This window comes from Mercenaria mercenaria, chromosome 11 (genome assembly GCF_021730395.1).
Source record: "Mercenaria mercenaria strain notata chromosome 11, MADL_Memer_1, whole genome shotgun sequence".
Lineage (NCBI taxonomy): Eukaryota > Metazoa > Mollusca > Bivalvia > Venerida > Veneridae > Mercenaria > Mercenaria mercenaria.
Window position 1 is genome coordinate 10,585,272 of NC_069371.1, and position 19,064 is coordinate 10,604,335.

The 19,064-nt window shown below is 35.2% G+C and overlaps 1 protein-coding gene across 17 annotated transcripts in view; it reads right to left on the reverse strand.

Annotated features, from left to right (window-relative positions):
• Window positions 1-19,064, reverse strand: part of LOC123531196 (uncharacterized) — a 212,904-nt gene that overhangs the window by 30,767 nt on the left and 163,073 nt on the right. For 14 of the 17 annotated variants that reach the window (XM_053518559.1, XM_053518550.1, XM_053518556.1 and 11 more), the window contains 10 exons: window positions 18,570-18,605; window positions 14,002-16,476; window positions 11,385-11,637; window positions 10,736-10,866; window positions 8,665-10,320; window positions 8,065-8,350; window positions 5,058-5,167; window positions 4,366-4,581; window positions 3,554-3,577; window positions 898-1,062 (listed from right to left, as the gene is read on the reverse strand). In XM_053518559.1, the coding sequence (XP_053374534.1) occupies window positions 898-1,062; window positions 3,554-3,577; window positions 4,366-4,581; window positions 5,058-5,167; window positions 8,065-8,350; window positions 8,665-10,320; window positions 10,736-10,866; window positions 11,385-11,637; window positions 14,002-16,476; window positions 18,570-18,605 (5,352 nt within the window). The remainder of the gene's footprint in view (window positions 1-897; window positions 1,063-3,553; window positions 3,578-4,365; window positions 4,582-5,057; window positions 5,168-8,064; window positions 8,351-8,664; window positions 10,321-10,735; window positions 10,867-11,384; window positions 11,638-14,001; window positions 16,477-18,569; window positions 18,606-19,064) is intronic. The other 3 variants (XM_053518551.1, XM_053518560.1, XM_053518547.1) reach the window with 3 other exon arrangements.

Sequence of the window (19,064 nt, forward strand, 5' to 3'; positions counted from 1 at the left end):
TAGAGTTATGGGACTTGCTTAGTGCATGTCAGATCATGATAGTGAACAAGTATGTGAAGTTTCAATCCATTCCCATTAGTAAGTACTGAGATACCAGCTTACATACAAAACCTTAACCAAAAATTTCTAAGTCGAAAAAGGGGCATAATTTTGTAAAAAAGCAAAATAGAGTTATGGAACCTGTGCAATGTAGATCAGTTCATCACAGTGAATAAGTGTGTGAAGTTTCAATCCATTCCCACAAGTGGTTACTGAGTTACCAGCTTACATACAAAACCTTAACCAAAAATTTCTAAGTCGAAAAAGGGGCATAATTTTGTAAAAAAGCAAAATAGAGTTATGGAACCTGTGCAATGTAAGTCAGTTTGTCACAGTGAATAAGTGTGTGAAGTTTCAATCCATTCCCACAAGTGGTTACTGAGATACCAGCTTACATACAAAACCTTAACCAAAATCGGGACGCGGACGCGGACGCCGACGCATGGGCGAGTGCAATAGCTCACTATTCTATGAATAGTCGAGCTAAAAACCACAAGCTCAAGAAAGTACACAGAACATACTGGGAGTAAGATAAATGTACATTTTGGAAATAAGGTAAGGATTAGTCCATTCTGCACAGTAATGTAAACAAATCCAAAAATCTTAAAAAAATACTTTAAAGTACCACATTCATATGTTTTGATGGAACTACTGAATCCGAAGTTCTTGAAAAAATAAGTTTAAATATAAATGTTCCAATTCATAGATGGCTGCATATGACATAATGTTATATTGAAGGTCAATGAGAAAACAACTGCTGGCTTACAACCACACTGCTTATCTCTATTTCACCGGTTATGGTCATACTGATGCCCAACAATCCAGCCTTTCTCGTAAAAGATTGACAAAAGAACTTACCATTGTCCTGATCTTCTGTTCCAGTCTCTGGGTTTCATCCATATTGGTAGATGGATGAGACAGGACATGAGACCTCAGTTCAGCCAATAGTGTTTCTCGTTCCTTGGTGAATACGTAACCAATAGCACGCAGCAACTCAGCCCTCCAATCAGAGCCTTCCAAGTTCTGTAACAGATAATTTCATTGGATGAAAAATTATTTCATCAATATAAAAGGAAAATTTTCACCAGTTAGAACTGAGGGTACAAGAAGTATGCAGAGGAACACATCAAAATCATGCAGTTATTTTCATAACTATTTTAGGATTTTTTCGGACAAATAAATCATTTTGGTTCATGTTGGCAATTTTATCTTTCCTGCTGGTTACCATAGATTAAAACATAACTTTCTGTCTATCAATAACTATACTTCTTAAAATCATTAAATACATGTATACAATTTTTACTGGATCAAAATCATTCAAATTTCACATTGTTTAAGTAAACTTACTATTAATACGTTATTGGTGTCTGTTGTATTGTATACAGCATGCATGAATGAGTTTCAGGGAATATTGAATGGATCCAAGTATATATTGCCAACATATAAATCCAGCTTGGTTAAAGCTTGACAAACAGAAGTTACCAGAGGATACACATGCTTAACTATTTTCATGCTGGATAGTGTGAAGGGGCTTAACTAGGGAAAAGATTAAAAAGATATTTTTTCAACAGTTTTTATGTAAATGATTTTGCATCTATAAACATATGCATCACAAAGAGTATGTATATATATAAAGACATTGTATCAAAATTATTCATGGTTTTCTGCAATATGTAACTGGTAATTCAAATTCAGTATTTACACTGCAGAAGTTATGGATCTTGCCCACAATGTAATTCAGAGTAAAAATGAAGGCAGACACAAATTTTACTTAAAATTCTGAGTCAAATGTGGCATAATTATGTAGCGTTGGTGTCCCAAGTTCCAGGCTCTGTTACATATGCTGAGAATGACCATGACATTGTAGTACAACAATTTTAAGTCTGAAGCAAATGCACCAAGTATTACGATGTAAAGGAAAGAGCCTAAAAATTTTAACATGAAATTGTATGTATAAAAGGGGGATATTTCATGAAATATTGGTGGCAGAGTTATTGACTTTGCATTATGATGTGGATGGAGATTAGCAATGACTGTTTTGGGCTTGAAGGCAGTCCTTCGAGTACAAAGAGAGAGAGAACGAAGTAGAAAGAACAACAAGTTTGGCTGTAGATGAAGATACCAGGGCAAGTGGGTGAACTGTCCTTACAAATGAAGTAAAATCAGAGATTTCAGAATAAACAGTCACCCTCAAGTGACTATTTTTTGTACATACATAGAATGCATAGCAAAGGAATATATGACTGTAGGGTCAACATGCAACAGTATACTTTATTATAACCCTACAAAAAAACATTGAAACTGGGCTATCCATATCTCACAATTAAAAGAGTTATTTCATCTATGTCAATCCTTAGGTTTTTAGTTATATTAAACTGCTTTAAAAGATACATATAGTAATACATGTTTTCAAAAAAAAATTCAAAACAGACATGCTGGATACACTATAAAAGTCTCCAATCATGCATAATGAAACCTGGAAAGCTACAGACAAAAATACTAAATGATAATGCTTTTATACAAAAAAATAGCAAAGGATTTTGAAGAACTATGTAAACATGAGGCCACTAATGGGCCTAAGTCACTCACCAAGTCAGGACTTGACCTTTTTACCTTTAAACAAACTTGTGAACATCTATTTAAGCAGTCCTTTAAGCTATGGTAACCACTAAAGGCAGTCAAGCATACACATTAAACCAAAATTCTGCAATGCTATGGACTAAGTCTGATGAAAATCTATTGCAGTTCATAATAAAAAAAGTCATTTAAAGGCTTTTTTTTAACATTCTAGTGACAGTCAAGCAAAACCATTTTAACAATTTGAGAAAGTTTAATGAAAGAATGCATCCTATAAAGTTTGATGAACAACAATCAAGCTGTTGATGAAAGCATGTCAAAGAGTTTTCTGTTTTTAGCCTTAGCTAACCCTAATTGGTCAAATGGAATCATTTTACAAAACTTGAGAAAAGTTCATCTACAGACCAGGTTTGGTGAAGTTGTCTGAAGAATTTTCTGCCATAAACTCTTATGGCTCATCAATGCAGTAAAACAGACTTGAGTCAGATCTATGCCAGGATAGTACAGATTTTCTGAACAACTGTTTGAGAAATGTTTAAGTAAAACTGTGGGTGATGGATGATAGACTATCCACCTATACTACCAACTCACTCTAATCTCTTAATTAAGATAAGTTAAAAGAAAATTGTAAAAAACAAGCATTCAATAAAACCTCTAAGCCATAAAAATATAAACAACACTTGACACCATAACAAGCAAACTACATCAAGCATATAACTTCAAAATTATTAAAATGCATTCTAGTTATCTAAAATTTTATATTTTTTTCCCACATCAACAACAATAACAACAAACATTTCAGACATGACTTATTAATTAGCACAAATCAAAAACAACAATTTCAGTCCACTGCAAAGTCACTTTGTTTAATTACTGACATAAGACAGAATACAACAGTGTTACAAAAAAACCACCAGGTCATGTATAATATACATACCATATCATCATCGTCATCATCATCCTGTGTCAGTGAATAATACACAGTGAAATATATAAATGTTGCTACATATTTTCATGCAAAAAATAATGCCGACTTGGTGTATTTAGACTGAAATTATTTACATGCCTGTAAGTCAAGTCAAGTTACTTTGTTATTTCTTGATAAACGAATTACTATTGGATGTTACAAAGACTTAAAAACAACACAAGCATTACAAGCAATTTCTGTATGCAATCTCATTCGCGTAACGTTATAGTTTAATATAACAATTATGTTGCTACAGTGCATAGATGTAAGTGAAAGTATTTCATATTTTGTTGTGATCTGTCTTCCTTCTCAACAAAAATCATGTGCTTTTTTTGTCTATAAATCACAAGTCTCCAGAGAAAAAAACAGTTCCTGTACAGTTTTAATTTTTTGTCATCTTAATTCAGGAAAGTAGTGATACATGAACAGTTCAAGACTGACTGAATCCAAGTGGTCAAAAACTTAATATATGATTTAATTTTCTACTGAATATCTCTGAAATTCAGTCCTACATATTTCACAATGACTAGAAAAGTATCATGCTCACAAGCTGGACATATCAAGAGAAGTTCCTAGCATGCAATGTTTATATATCTGACAGTTCACTGTTTCTGTTTATTTATTATATATGTGAAGTGTTATATCAATTATATTGTGATTATATGTCAGCACGGTAAAAATATACACTGTAATAGCCTCTTTTCATCTTCCATCCACTTTCTGTCAGGTAAGCAATGCTATTTTGCCTACAGAAATGTAAAACAGCAGAAACAATATCTCACCTTATCAAGGCCCCTAAGTTTATGTGTCTGAGAAAGGAGATCTTTCAGTGACTGTATGGTGGACAGCATGGTCTGACGTTCATTCTCCCAACCCGCTTTCATTGACTCGACGTCCGCATCACGAGGGACAGACTGGGACTGGCTACGATTCAGGAGCTCCAGTTCGGAGATGGTGAGCACCTGAACCCCTTCACTGTGTAACCTTTGCAGAATACCCTGAATATAAAAATACTCAGAAAATAAATCTCATTCTAATTTCTATGTCTGTGCATGCACAAATAATCATTTAAAAGATATGAGAAACAATTTTCAGAATGCTGTCTAGGTCACGTGTAACTAAATGCTGTTCTCTTTTGGAATAAAAGTGTATTACATGCTTTTCAGGGAATTATTGAAATATTAGAGTGAAATATATCCAGTATTTTCAAAATGAAAAACATAAATATATTTTTTACTGAAACTATAAAATGGGTCAAAACATTAACTAAAAAGAAAATTTGTTTGTTTTACATGTAAGATTAACATATCTTTCACAACACTAAATCTTACATTTTAACTTCTGGCTATACCACTTGTGAAAATATTTGCATCTGGTGTTCATGAGTGAAAGATATTTCAATCTTACACTGAAACAAACAAATATCCTCTATATAACAGTTGTATTCTTGAATGTATGTATTCCACTGTATTACCTGAAGTTTCCCTGACATAGGCTCTGCACCGTGACCGTTCATCATGCCCTGATCTGCTCCTACCCCTTCTTGTCTCTGTCTCTGCTGACGATCATACACTGATGTATCATCTATACAATCATATAAAACAGTAAAGCATAAGGTCTCAAAAGTTTAAACTACCCTAATATATAAATATCTACAAAAACAATTTCTTTAATTAATGTTAAATATAAATCATAACTTAAATATCCCCTGACTTTTTTTATATTATTAATATTCCTTTGAAAGGCAAGATGTATAAAGCTTGTCAATAAAATAGAACAGTCTGTAAATCAGGTTTTAAGGCTACAGGAAATATGTGACAAAAACAGATTAAAATGTTGTTGTTTTTTTTAAAAAAAGAGTAATTTCATTAACTATATACATTCACAACTATGTCAAACAAGAGGCCCAAATGGGCCTAAGTCACTCTTCTGATGACCACCATGAACTTTGCTCTGGATCAAGTTCGGTGAACGTTTATTAAGCAGTTTGTTACTTAAAGCTTTTTCTATATACTTTACTTCCGCTAAAAGCAGCCAGGCAGAACCACCTGAACAATTGTGAGAAAGGTCTATACAAGTATGCTACAGACCAAGTTTGGTGAAGATCTATCAAGATGTGTACGAGATAAAACATTTAAAGTCTTTTTTTTCTGTTTGAGATCTGAAGGCACATAAAGGGGCCAAGCAGAACCATTTAAGCAAACTTGAAAGAAAACCATACACAACTGCAACATGTCAAGTTTTCTCTTGATCCAACAAACAGTTCATCTGTAGGTAGTTTATAGGCATTTAGATTTTTAACCCTAAAAGGGGCCAAGTAGAACAATTTGAACAAAATTTAGAGAAGACTATGCAAGGATACTACAAATGTGGAGAAGATACATCAAGTGGTTCATAACATGAAGTTGCTTAAAGTCTTTTTTTGTATTACCGTATTTTACCTAAGTCTTGGGACACCCTAAATCTTGGGACACCCTTAAAATCTGGAAAAATAATTATTTTTCTTGTCCCTAATTTTTCGGACATGTATTTTCTCAGCATATTTTTCGTCCCTAAGTGTTGGGACTATGGTTGTTACTGATTCAAGATGTAAGTCAAATACCGTTATTATACATTGTATGGTGTTGTATCGATCAAAATGTCAAATAATTATAAGAACCAAATACTATTTTTTTAACATTTTCGTGTCATGTTTTTACTTGATATTCTTTTGACAGTAAAGTGTTTTTTTACCATACCAGTTAAGTGTTGTATCTTTTTTTACTGCAGCCAGGAAGTCCGTTTTCCGTTAGTTAGTTATTTTTATTTACCGCTGACTGGAATTTACCCGCGAATCGTACAGCTATCAAAACGCCATGCCGGTAATTTTCCATTCCACGAGCACGTGCGACCTATCGTAATGTCTAACTTACAACGCCGTTACTTCTGTTTATTGACACGTATACAAAAAACGCGCGTCACACATTCATTTTTTGATTTTATCGCTTCAGATTTTCAACATAGATTGAGAAGTAATATAATTTGAATTCTATAACGATTTTAAAAAGGTATCGACAGAAATGTAGGCAAAATTTTATAAAAACGGTCGAATTTTCATAAAATTACTTGCAAAATTTCAAACAGCGCGATCCTAAATACTTATTTCTTTCTAAAAGTAAATAAATGATGCAAACTATAGGCATAAAATTCAGACTTTTGACCAGAAAGTGCAAAAAAACAGAATAGAAAAATCTTAAATATTGAAAAAGCGGCAGCAATTTAAAAATATGAAGTAAAACGATTTTGGCAAACAGATTTCTGTTACGTGACCTCGTGAACGTAAATAGAGAATCGGGACGCGGTTTAAAAAAACAACAAAAAAAACAATGATGTTGTTGCGTTTTTTTAATAAGTTTTGAATGAATCTTTGTGCATGTACATGTATTTTTGACATGACACTTTATAATAAGATATTCTTCTCAAACCGTTTTGAAATTTCCTTGAGGGCAAATAGGTCACAGAGGTAAGATATCCGCTATTATAGTTTATTATTATAGATATCCGCTATAAACCTGTCAGTTTATACGGGATATTGCACATTCACTTTCACAAATTAAAAAGAAGCTTTTTTCATTGATTTTCACAACACTAGATCTACTTCTCAGCTCTTTAAAGAACCGAGGCGGTACGATCAAACAGTGATGTACAACTTGGCGCGAAAACACGACGTAATGCCATGAAAATCTCGGGGAAACTATACCGCTTTGATCTCCACTTCTAATGTCATGATACCGACACACTTTTAGCTCTTTGAGGGGGTGTTAATTGATGATGAAAACAAGGCCAATTACTTTGTTTATCAACAGAATAATTACCGATAATCGTTAAACGTTTATTTTTTCGCTTTCAACACGGGTGGGTGGGGGATGTTACCCGATGACCGACAATTGTGTCTATATTTTTGGGACACTTTTCAAAATAATTATTTTTCGGGAAATAAGTCTTGGGACAGTGAAAAAAATAATTATTTTATGCTGTCCCAAGACTTAGGGTAAATACGGTAAGCCCTGTTGACCCTTAAGAAGGAGCCAAGCAGAACCTCTGGACAAACTTGATAGAGGACTATACAATGATGCTACAGGCCAAGTTTGATAAAAATCCATAAACTAGTTCATGAGAAGTTGTTCCAAAGTTTATCTATTTTCAGCTCTGAAGGCCCTTTAAGGTGTGAAGAGGAACCATTGTAACAAAACCGAGAGGCTGAGGACCATGCATGTGTGCATCTGACTACATCTGGTGAAGACTCATCATGTGATTCGCGATAAAAAAATATTTAAACTAAAAAGCTAGCACAGGACAATGGACAACAGACACCCTGGAAACATCACCATCACACTAGTTCATCCTGAATCTTCGGTTCAGATGAGTTAAAAGTTGTTCCAATAAACTCTAAATTTTAACAATCCTTTTACTTTAATGAAAGCCCTTACAATGATACTTACCGAGGTCTACTCCAGCATGCAACTTGAGTGCTCCAACCTCCTCTTGGTGTTTAAGGATAAGTTTGTTAGTCTCACTCTTATGTTTACGTTCCATTTTGTGCTTCTGGTCCCGCAACTTCTCCTCTAGTTCTCTACCGTGTCTCTGTTTCATATGCTCGATCTCATCAGTGTACTTAATACGCATCGTGGCAAGCTGTGTCTCTGTGTCCTGGTGTGCACGTTTAGTCATCTCCTCTATATGTCTCTGATGTTCACTGGATAATTCATCCTTAAGGTTCATCACCTTCTGTTTACGAAATATTTGAACAAATTAATCTTGAAACTAAAAAATGAAGCAGTAATATGAAATCATTTAACAAATAACAGCAAAACTGTTTGTGACAGTAATTATGTATTTGATGATTTTGTTCTCAATGAATTTACATTTTAATTTTTGACTAAAGCAATTCACCAATATTTGCTAATTTAAAGCTAATCAGTTAAAACAATATCTTCAATTAGAGCAATTATAGTTAAATTCACACCTTTAGTGCAACCACTGACCAGAAAACCAGTTAAACAACCCTATCTATTAGGACTTCAAAGTCAAATCAAACTTGCCTGCACAAAATCTCGTGCTGAGAGATCTGATGAGGACCTAAATAGCTCAATTTCTTCCTCTGCCCTTTCTAATTTTCTTTTCAATCTATTCAAGCTTTCTTCACTTGGTATTGTACCATATCTCTCACCTCCTCTAAGGCTATCAAGTTGTGCAGAAAATCCTGTGTCACCTTGACCTCTATCTGACCTTGCTTCTATTTCTATGGCTGCAAGGTCAGCAGATGTTACTTCATCTTCATCAAGTCTCTCACCTCTCTGGATCTGCATCAATGCTGTTTTAGTAATCAGAAGTTCTCTCCTTAACTGTTGAATATACCTGTCAGCCTCTGTGGATACACCCTCACCTTGATCTGCACTTACATCTTGGCCACTCTGTGACCTCACATAAGGTGACTCCTGACCTTCACTAGGCTGTTGTCTTTGATATTGGGCTCTTTCACCTTCTGACTGGGCAGTTTGAACTCTCCTGCTATGGCCTTGACCTGCTCGACCTTCTGTGCCTTGACTATACCGAGGTCTAATATTTCCATCTCTGTCATACAACTGACCATCTTCACCAACATAGCGTTCATTCTCACTAAAACCAGACTGTGGTCCAGTTTGATACACCTGTCTTTTTTCATCAATTGTAAAAGAAGCTCCCACTGCTTGCCTCTCAGCAGGAACTCCTTGTTTGTCTCTTCTGTCAGACCCTTCCCCATCCCCATAAAAGGTTGGACTTCTCTTAGATGCTTTTGAACCCCGGTCCTCACTTCTCTGGTCAACAAGGCCTGACCTTGGCGAACTACTACTGGATGACCTTTTACTTTCTGTTGGTGACCTTATAAGTGATGACCTTGAACCTTCACCTCTCTGATCAAGCTGTTCTGAAGATTTTCTACCAGGGGATCTCTGTCCTTCTACTCTCTGCTCATACTGTGCTTCAACTGGTGAACTTCTAACCGATGAACTTTGACCCTGGATGTGATCACTTTTAATGCTGGACTGTGTTTGAGGACTATCTCTAGTTGGTGGGCTGTAAGCTTTCATAACAGCATCTTGAGTACCTACAGTATGTGGGCTCGTATGTCTTGAACTTCCTCTGGAACTACCAGTTAAAGTGCTGTGCACCTGACTAGCTTCGTTTCTCTGCATTTCTTCAGCTATCTCTTGCACAGCGTAAGGTCGAAGTTGCCTTGGTGACAAACTCTGGCCTTCTGGACTGAATTGTGGACCTCTGCTCTGTTGGTCAAAAGACTGGTGACCAGAGTCCTCTTGGTCATCTACTGCAAATGTTTGTCCACCTTGGGTCAAAGACTGGTCTGGTGACCTCCCCCTACCCTGCCCTCTGACAGTCTCATTTGCTTGACGATCTCTGGAACTACCATCAGCCCCAGAAACTGGATGCCCATTTTGATCATATGGACTTTGCTCCCTGTCCATGTCATCTAGTGACCTCGACATTTGACCCTGGGACTTGGTTGCTGACCTAAGCTCTTCCAGTTCTCTTTGTAGATCAGCAATCTGATTATGCATGGCCTGGATAGTATCTGCCTCATTATCCTTTGACTCTTTGTGTGTCTTATGTATATTATCAATATCCTTCTCACGTTCTTCAACTGCAGTCTGAGATTCCCTAAGGTCAGACTCTAGGTTCAATATCACCTCTTCCTGACTCTGTGAATGCGGATGAAATTTTTAAGTGTTATGTTTTTAAAGCCTTATGTGTATTAACACTCACTGAATACTGGTACATGTATTAGAGAAGCATACTTATGGAAGAAAGGTTTTGAAACTTTCAACAAGATCTTTTTCCTTTTCATATTTTAATCAAAACTTTCAAAACCCTTCTGCCAAGTTTCACACAAACACTCCACATACTAATTAAGCCTTTCACCAAAAATTGATATTAAAAAGCAAAACCTCTACAGTTAAGAAAATATGTTGAAGAAATTCAGGAAAGCTGTTATATTAATATCCTACTTACAAACACCTAAAGCAAAAGAAAATCTAAAATGACAAACTGTGTTACCATAGTTACCAATTAAAATCAACCAACCGCAAGTCTATAATACACACTTGTACAACATACCTGTATCTGTGACCTCAGACTCGCTATAGTGGACAGAGCACTGTCATCAGGAACGTCCTGTCTCACTTTAGCTATCTCTTTCTCCTTCTCTTTCACCTCCTGCTTCACCTTGCTCACTTCTTGTTCCTTTTCTGTAACAAAATATAACAGTACATGTATCTAACAAATTCTCTTAACTGTATCCAAGAAAATATTACAAATTCTCTTCACTTGCCCTTATGTTAACTTTTGTATGTTAAGTACAAAGTCAAAGTTGTGTCAAAACTATCACCTTAAAAACGAAAATTTCTTACCTCTCACTTTCATGAGTTTAGTTTGAGCTTACATGTCTTGAAGCTTGATTAAATGCATATGAAACTTAAATGGACAAACACAACTCAATCTCAAATCTGCAATTTACACACATCATCAAACCTTACGGATTTCAACAATGGATTTTAACTTGGAACACGCTTTTACATTTCATCAACAGTTTAACAAGATACAATGCAATATTCACAAAGCCTAAGGAAAAGGAATCTTAATCACACAAAGAACACAAGTCTGAAATAAACCAAATTTTACAAATGTAGCAGAAACTTTAAGCAAACTGGAAAGTATAAACGCAGAACAAACATGTAATAACCAAATACTCAAATGTGGCACATACCTTTAAGTTTATTTCTCTGTTCTCGGATAGTTTTCTCCTTGTCTGCTAGTGTTTGTTGTATATCTAGTTTGAGTTTCATGTATTCCTGGTCCTTGTTTTCCACCATCTGTAGCTGCTGTTCACTCATCTCTACAGCTTCATTAAGGCTCTTCTTTACAGCTTCAAGTTCTGTTTGTGAAGCCTTCAGTTGTTTACGGAGTTTTTCAACTTCCCCTGGTTTGATGTCTGGCACTTCCTTGGACTTCACAGCAGCCTAATTATATAGGTAACAGAGACTTAATGAAGGGTAAAACTGTCAAATGTATATGTCTGTCTTACAATCAAACCGAGCCTGCAACATTTTCATTTTTGTCATGTTGAGCGACCTGTGGAGTTTCCACTTTTTCTATTTTATACTAACTTCTGCTGTACTAAGCTGACAATCCTTGCAGATAATGGGTACACAAGAAAGTAAACTGTTACATTCTTCCATTCAAAAGGATGTCAGACATATAATTATATAGAGATTCTTGGAAAGTAGTCAACAGAAATAACTGCCAAGCAACGGTGATCACACAAGTATCATTAATGTGAATATATATCAAAATTGGACTAGCAGTTTCATACAAGACCTTTTTTATATACTAGGAAAAGTGACCACTCTCCTGGCGGCCATATTTTATGACGAATTGGAATAATTTGAACAAACTTGGTAGAGGATTACACAAGAGCCATTTGTGTGACATTATTTCAAAATCAGAACAGCGGTTTAAGAGGAGATGTCATTTAAAGATTTTTCTATTTTTATCCCTGGCAGTCCCCATGTGCAACTAGGCAGAACCATTTGAACAACTATGGAAGAGGACCACCCAAGGAACATCTGGGTCAAGTTTCATCAACTTCCACCAAATGGTTTCAGAAGAGATGTTGTTTAAAGGAATGTGTGGACAGACTGATGCCGGACGGTGAGCGATCACAACAGCTCACCTCGAGTACAAAGTACTAGGATACAGGGCTTCGGAAATGTTGAAAACTTGATCGGTTCCAAAGGAAATCACGTGCTACTACACGTCACATCTGCGCTACCCCACCCACCATATTATACATATGTAAAAGTTTTTTTTTTTATTTATTTATTTTTTTCATTTAATGTTGCACCGACACATGATAGGTCATATGGTGACTTTCCAGCTTTAAAGGTGGAGGAAGACCCCAGGTGGCATTATTTCATCACAAGCGGGCACCTGGGTAGAACCACCGATCTTCCGTAAGCCAGCTGGATGGCTTCCTCACATGAAGAATTCAATGCCCAGAGTGAGGCTCGAACCCACATTGATGAGGGACAAGTCATTTGAAGTCAGTGACCTTAACCACTCGGCCACGGAGGCCCCATGTAAAAGATATCCTTATTTTCAGAAACCGTTACTAACTAGTCTATACCTGATACCATTTCTTAAATAATCATTAGGTTACTTTGAGTTTATCAAAACAGTTTAAATTCATGTTCAATCACCTGGCACTTTTCTACCTATATTAGAATCTTTATAGTGAAAAGAGCATGCATTTCTTGCTTTTATCCTTTTTATCATCTTGTATGAATTAGCAGATAAAAGAAGGGCAGTTCAATTAGCTCTCATACAGTTATTTTATTGTTTGGCACTTTTGAAACATATGTCATTTTATACAGTATAGAGATATTTTTGTATTATCCCTTTCACAGATAATTTTATCAGTATATTGTATTTCATGCAAAGTATAATTTTTCTGTTTTTGGTGGGAACATCTTGCTATATAAACTGATTTTTTCTATGTACTTTTGCTAGTTCTATAGACGCTCAAGGTAATGTATATTATACCTGCTGTCACCAGACTGGTTATTTTCTCTCTTAAGGTATGACCCATATAAAAATTTACCTCCTTTTGAAGAGTATTCAATTCCTACAATGAGGCTATTTTCGATAGGTCGAAGTTATTAAAACATTTTATCTTAAAGTCGGGTAATAGTCTAATAAAAACCAGTCAAATGCATTAGGGTCCAGTCAAAATTGTTTAAGACATTGTAGTCGCCTGGCTGCAAACATTAAAGGATGTGCCACGGGAGCACTGTAGCAACACGTGAGAACTACAGACAGATTACTGAGGTATCAATCGGAATGTTTGACACGTTGATTGATTATCTGAGGGTGCTATCAACAATTTCCTGTTGGGCAGGTGGTCGTTATTGAGACTTCAGACCGACTTTTATACTTTTGCCCCATTTTTATCGGACCAATTTTTTTATTTTTTTTATTTCATGAATTGGTTTAAAACAGACAAACCGACAAATTTCCGAAGCCTCGCTCAGGTGGGCGCAAAAAACTATACATGCTATACAAGGATGAAACCAATTTTTATGCTCAGCTGACAAAAGATAAATGGCGCAATTTCTTGTTGATTTTTTTTGGTTTTAAATTCAAATGTTCAGATTTCATTTCAAGTATCTATTTTTCTTGGTGTGTTCTGCAAAATATCTATAAAAATATTTCATAAACAGACAGAAATTGACATATAACTGAGTTTATGCTTATTATTATTTGACTACTATCATGAAGTACTGCCATATATATGCCTGATTTATGTATGCAATAAATGTTCTCACCTTTTCTACTTCATGTTGTGTATATTGAAGTTCACCCTGCAGCTGGTGTATCTGTTCTTCTCGTTCTGTCACTTGACCCATAATCTGTCTCAGTTTCTCCTCAGTTTCCTGTAGCTTCCCACTCGTTACTGACAACTGACCAGATGTCTTCCACAGTTCCTGTTGTAAATCCCGCAAGTCTGCTTCTCTTGAAGCCAGTTCAGTACTCACACGGTGAAGATTGGAATCAGTTTCATTTAAACGCTGACTTGTATTTGTTAACTGTTCTGTTGTTTTCTCCAATTTCTCCTGTGTGGCATGAAGTTGCGCCCAGACATCATAATCAGGCTGCTTGGCATAAGACTTTACCTGTTCTTCCAACTCGCCCACTTCTTTCTTCATTTTCTTCTGTAACTGTTCCTGTTGAATTTCTAACTTCACAACCTGAGATTGGTATTTTTGTTTTTCTGCTAAAATGTCTCTAGCTTTATCTGCTTGTTGTTTATATTGCAGAACTTGTTGCTGCAGTGTCTCAACATCAGTACCAAGCTCAAATGATCCCTGAGATTTCAATTCTCCTGACTTTGGACTGGTTCTATTTGATTCACCAGCAAAACCCTTATCTTCAATTCCATATTGTTTCTTAATGATAGTCAATTCTTCATTCAACTGTCTTATTTGAGTATTCAGTTCTTTCTCTTTACTTATTTTTTCCTCTAAATCCTGCTCAAGTTCCTGTATTGTTTTCAAGCTACCACGCCTTTCTTTTTCCTTCCTTTCTCTCAATTTCTCAAGATCGTTTATTGCCTGAACACTATCCAATCTTTCTCTGGCAAGCTCATCTTTTGTCAACTGAAGTTCAGTTTCAACTGATTTCAACCTTTCATCTGCATTCTGACTAAGCCTTTCTTTCACTACAGATAATTCTTTTTTCAGCTCTTCTTTCTCCTTTGTGACATTTTCTTTTTCAATTTTGAGAGCCTTAACCTCATTCTGATTTTTCTTTTCCAATTCAGCCTTGAAAAGTTCTATTTCCTCTTGAGCATCTTCTAGTTTATCACTCCTTGCTTTTTCAAGCTGTTCTTTTACCAGGTCTAGCTGGACTTGTATTTGCCTGGTTTCAGAACATTTCTCCTCATACTGTTCCTTATAGAAGGATAAACTTTTGACAAGATGTTTAGAATCAACTGACTCACCATCTCCATTCAGGGACATTTCTAAATCAATACTTTGAACTAAAGTACTTTGAGTTCTGCTTCTATAAGTTTCTAATTCTGCCTGCAGTTCTTCTATTTCATCTTCCTTTTCTTTAAGCTGAATCTCATCTTCATAAGCCCTTACTTCTTTAGCTGATTCCAACTCTTCTTCCAGTTTCTTAACGGTTTCCTCAGCTCTTTCCAATTCTCCTGACTTTTTCTTAATCTCTTTGTCTTTTTCAATAATTACTGATTCAACAGAGCTTAAACTTCCACTTTCAAGTTTTTGCTTTACTTTTTCAAGTTCTGTCTTTAACTGCTCAGCTTCCTGCATTTTTTCTTTGACAAGCTGTTTTTCTTCACCATTTTCAATAAATTCAGTGACTTTAGTAAGTTCAGCTTTCAGTCTAACCACTTCAGTATCTTTCAATTTAATCACTCTATCTTTCTCATCCTCACTAAGCACTGGTGGAGATAGTGCTGTATTAATCTGTTTTTGAAGCTTAGCAATTTCTTTTTCCTGTTCTAGGATCACCTGAGATTTTTCATCTTCAGATTTTGGAGGTGATGGAGGTCTGATTTTCAAAGCAGACTCTAATTGACTTTTAAGATTTTTAATTTCTTTCTTCTGCTCATAAATACACTCACTCTTCTCATCATCATCCATAGGAGGTGATGGCGGTCTTATTTTTAAAGCAGCATCAATCTGCTTCTTCAATGTCTCATTTTCTAGTCGGAGATCTCGAATAAGCAAAAACTTCTCATCTTCTGGAAGATTAGCGTCCATAATCTGTTGCTTTAAGTTTTCTATCTCAGTGCGTAGTCTTGAAATAACATCAGCTTTACTACTTTCTTCACCTGGAGGACTTGGTGGGCGCCCCAGTGAAGCTGCTTCAAGCTGAGTCGACAGTCTTAAAGTCTCTTTCTTCAGTTCTGCAATTTTTTCAGACTTTTCGTCTTCAGATAATGGTGGTGATGGTGGTCTTCCCAGTAATTTCTTTATGTGTTCTTTCAAAGATTCTATTTCTTCTTTCTGTTCCTTGATCAATAAAGATTTCTCATCCTGTGAAAGGGGAGGTGAAGGAGGTCTACCAAGAGCTGCAGTTTCCAACTCTTTATTCAATCGTTCAATTTCAATAGTTTTTTCTGTAATCATTTTATCTTTCTCATCAGCTGTTAAAGCTGCTGTGGAATCCTTGATGGCAACATCAAGTTGTTTCTTGACATTCTTCAGTTCTCGTTCCTTGGCAAGAATTTGTTCATCATAATCCTTGATCTGTACCTTGTATTTGGAAATATGCTGAAAAACACACAAAGTAAACATCAGTCAAAGTCATTTAAAACTACTAGTAACTCTGAAATTATTTCATGAAGTGAAAATGTACATGTAATAAGAAAATTGAAATCATGCACAGTATAAGATCATTTTAAAGACTTAACAAGACCAAATATTTTCTTAGAAGGCAAAATCACAATTAAACCAAATAAACCAAGATCCTTTCAAAATCAATGCAGTGCTCTCCTATCTGGCCTGTTCTGTACAGCCATATTATAAAATAGCAAGTAAATTGGATGAATTGATATCCTTCCTCTAATATTTTTTGTTTAATAGCGCAGCCTTGCGTGCTTATGAAGAAGATATATGCCATATATGTTTCTAAGTACAGAGGTACCATTAACGTTGTGACTGTTCACATTGACTCCGTTTCAAAGCTTTCAAGGAGATGTTACACTGACATGAAAGCCTCAAGCATTTTTCCTTAACTTGTGGCACTGATCTTGGGTCAAAAAAATTACAGCATTGGTTTACATGATCCTCTTGGTAAGGTAAAATCCTTCATCCTTGTTTTAATGTGATAAAGGACTGAAGTATATTTCATTAAAATTCCTTTGAAAGGTTAAGAAGATATGAAAAGGACATAAAATTCAAGGTCTGTCCTTTTGGAGTAAATTTATGACCTTGAACTACGGATATCATAATTCTGTACACTTCTACTTTAACTTGAACATTTGCTCCAAGTTTCATGTAAATCCTGAAGGAAGGGTATTGACACTAGACCTAAGGTCCAAACATTCAAACTTGTTTTGTGATTATGACCTCGAGCTGAAGTGACTGGTAAATAGGTTCTAAACTTTGTGAGACGAAATGAACTTTTGACAAGTATTCCATGAAAATCCTGCACAGGGTTGAGTTACAGATCAGACATGAAATCAAAGACTCATTTATTGACTGAGATGTGACCTTGGACAAAAATGATCATACTAAAGTATTTCTGCATGTCATCCTGACATGGTAAATTTTTTATCTAAGCAAATGGATATTCTATCACAGACCAAGGAAACAAAGTTCAGACAGACAGCGGGAGTTTTATATCCCTTTATCTTTGACATGGAATAATTACCTCAATATAAAGAAGCCAAGTACAAAATTAGCATCCACTAAAAAAGAAGCACTGTGAAGTAAGACGTGCATGTACAAAGCTGGCTATATAAGGTTTGTAGGCAAGTGTTGGGAAAAAATTGAAAGGTAAGCCTTAGTGAACATTCTAGTTTGTCACAAGCCTACTTACATAATACTGCCAGCAACTGTACGTGATACTAAGTTATTTTTCTGTACCACAACAATTTTTTTTTTTTCTTTTTTTTTTTTTTTTTTTTTTTTTTAAATTGATGTAGCTATAAAGGTATTTAATTTTTATGCCATTTTACTTTAAGAAGATAAAATAATACAACGTGATTCTACTTGCCTTTACTAAGCTAGCAGACAGATGCTGTTATAGGCTAATAGTTGTAAAAATGAAAAGCAAACGAGAAAAAATGTGACTCTGGAATTCAAAATTCCTTATCCTGTCTACTTGTTTAAGCTATTTGTTTGAAAATGGCCTAAACTATTATCTTGGCTCTGTAAAATTTAGCGCATTTAAGCTTGTGATGTTAGCTTTAACAAATATATATAATGTTAGTACAATGTAGAAGTGGTTTTCATGGACTGACTGATATTTTCAAGTTGCAATATGCCAATTGCTTTTCTTACTTTGATAAACAAAATAATCATAATTCCATTTTACAAATTAAGACAAATTGATTTTTGCTTTCCCTAACTGTTAAAAGCAATTTCATTTTGCAACTTTTCTGTCAGTATCAATCAGTTAAGCTGTTTCGGGCAGGTTCTTGATGTGTTAGTCTATAAATTTTACAAATTACATTTACACATGTAAATTATCTGAAAACCTTGAAAAGAACAAAGAATGTTAATTTTTGTATTATATGGGATTTTCAACATTTATGAACAATTTACATGATTATTATATAAATATACAGGGTTTATAAATCTGCCCCAAAACAAAACATAACCACAAAAGGAATTAAACTTTGGATCACTGGGCTACCAACCGAAAGTTCTAAGCCACTGGATTGTGGAGTCTCTTCCTAGAAGGTAATAAAATACAAAATATCTTCTCACTGGATTTTGAAGACTAAGCAATCCTTATCTAAATTTGCTGTAACATCTACACACAGATTTTGACAAATCTTCATTTTTGAGTTATAAAATGCTTTCATAATTTACAGTAGAGGAAGTGTAAACATTTTGTCAATGCACATCAAATGATAGAGTTCCTTAACAGATGCTCACATTGAGAAGTTAGATAAAAACTGTTCTAAATGCTTCTTTATCTCAGGTACTCTGAACACTATCACTCTGATTCCTCAACACGATAGATCTGCTAAAAATTCTAAAATTGGCTTAATCAAAATCTTAAGACCATTTGTATGTTCATCTAAAGTCTTCTTTTATGGAATAAATGTAAGTGGAGAAAAGACATATTTTTCTACAGATGAAAACTTTTAACATGTATTTCCAAGGTTAGATGTTGAAAACAAGAACAG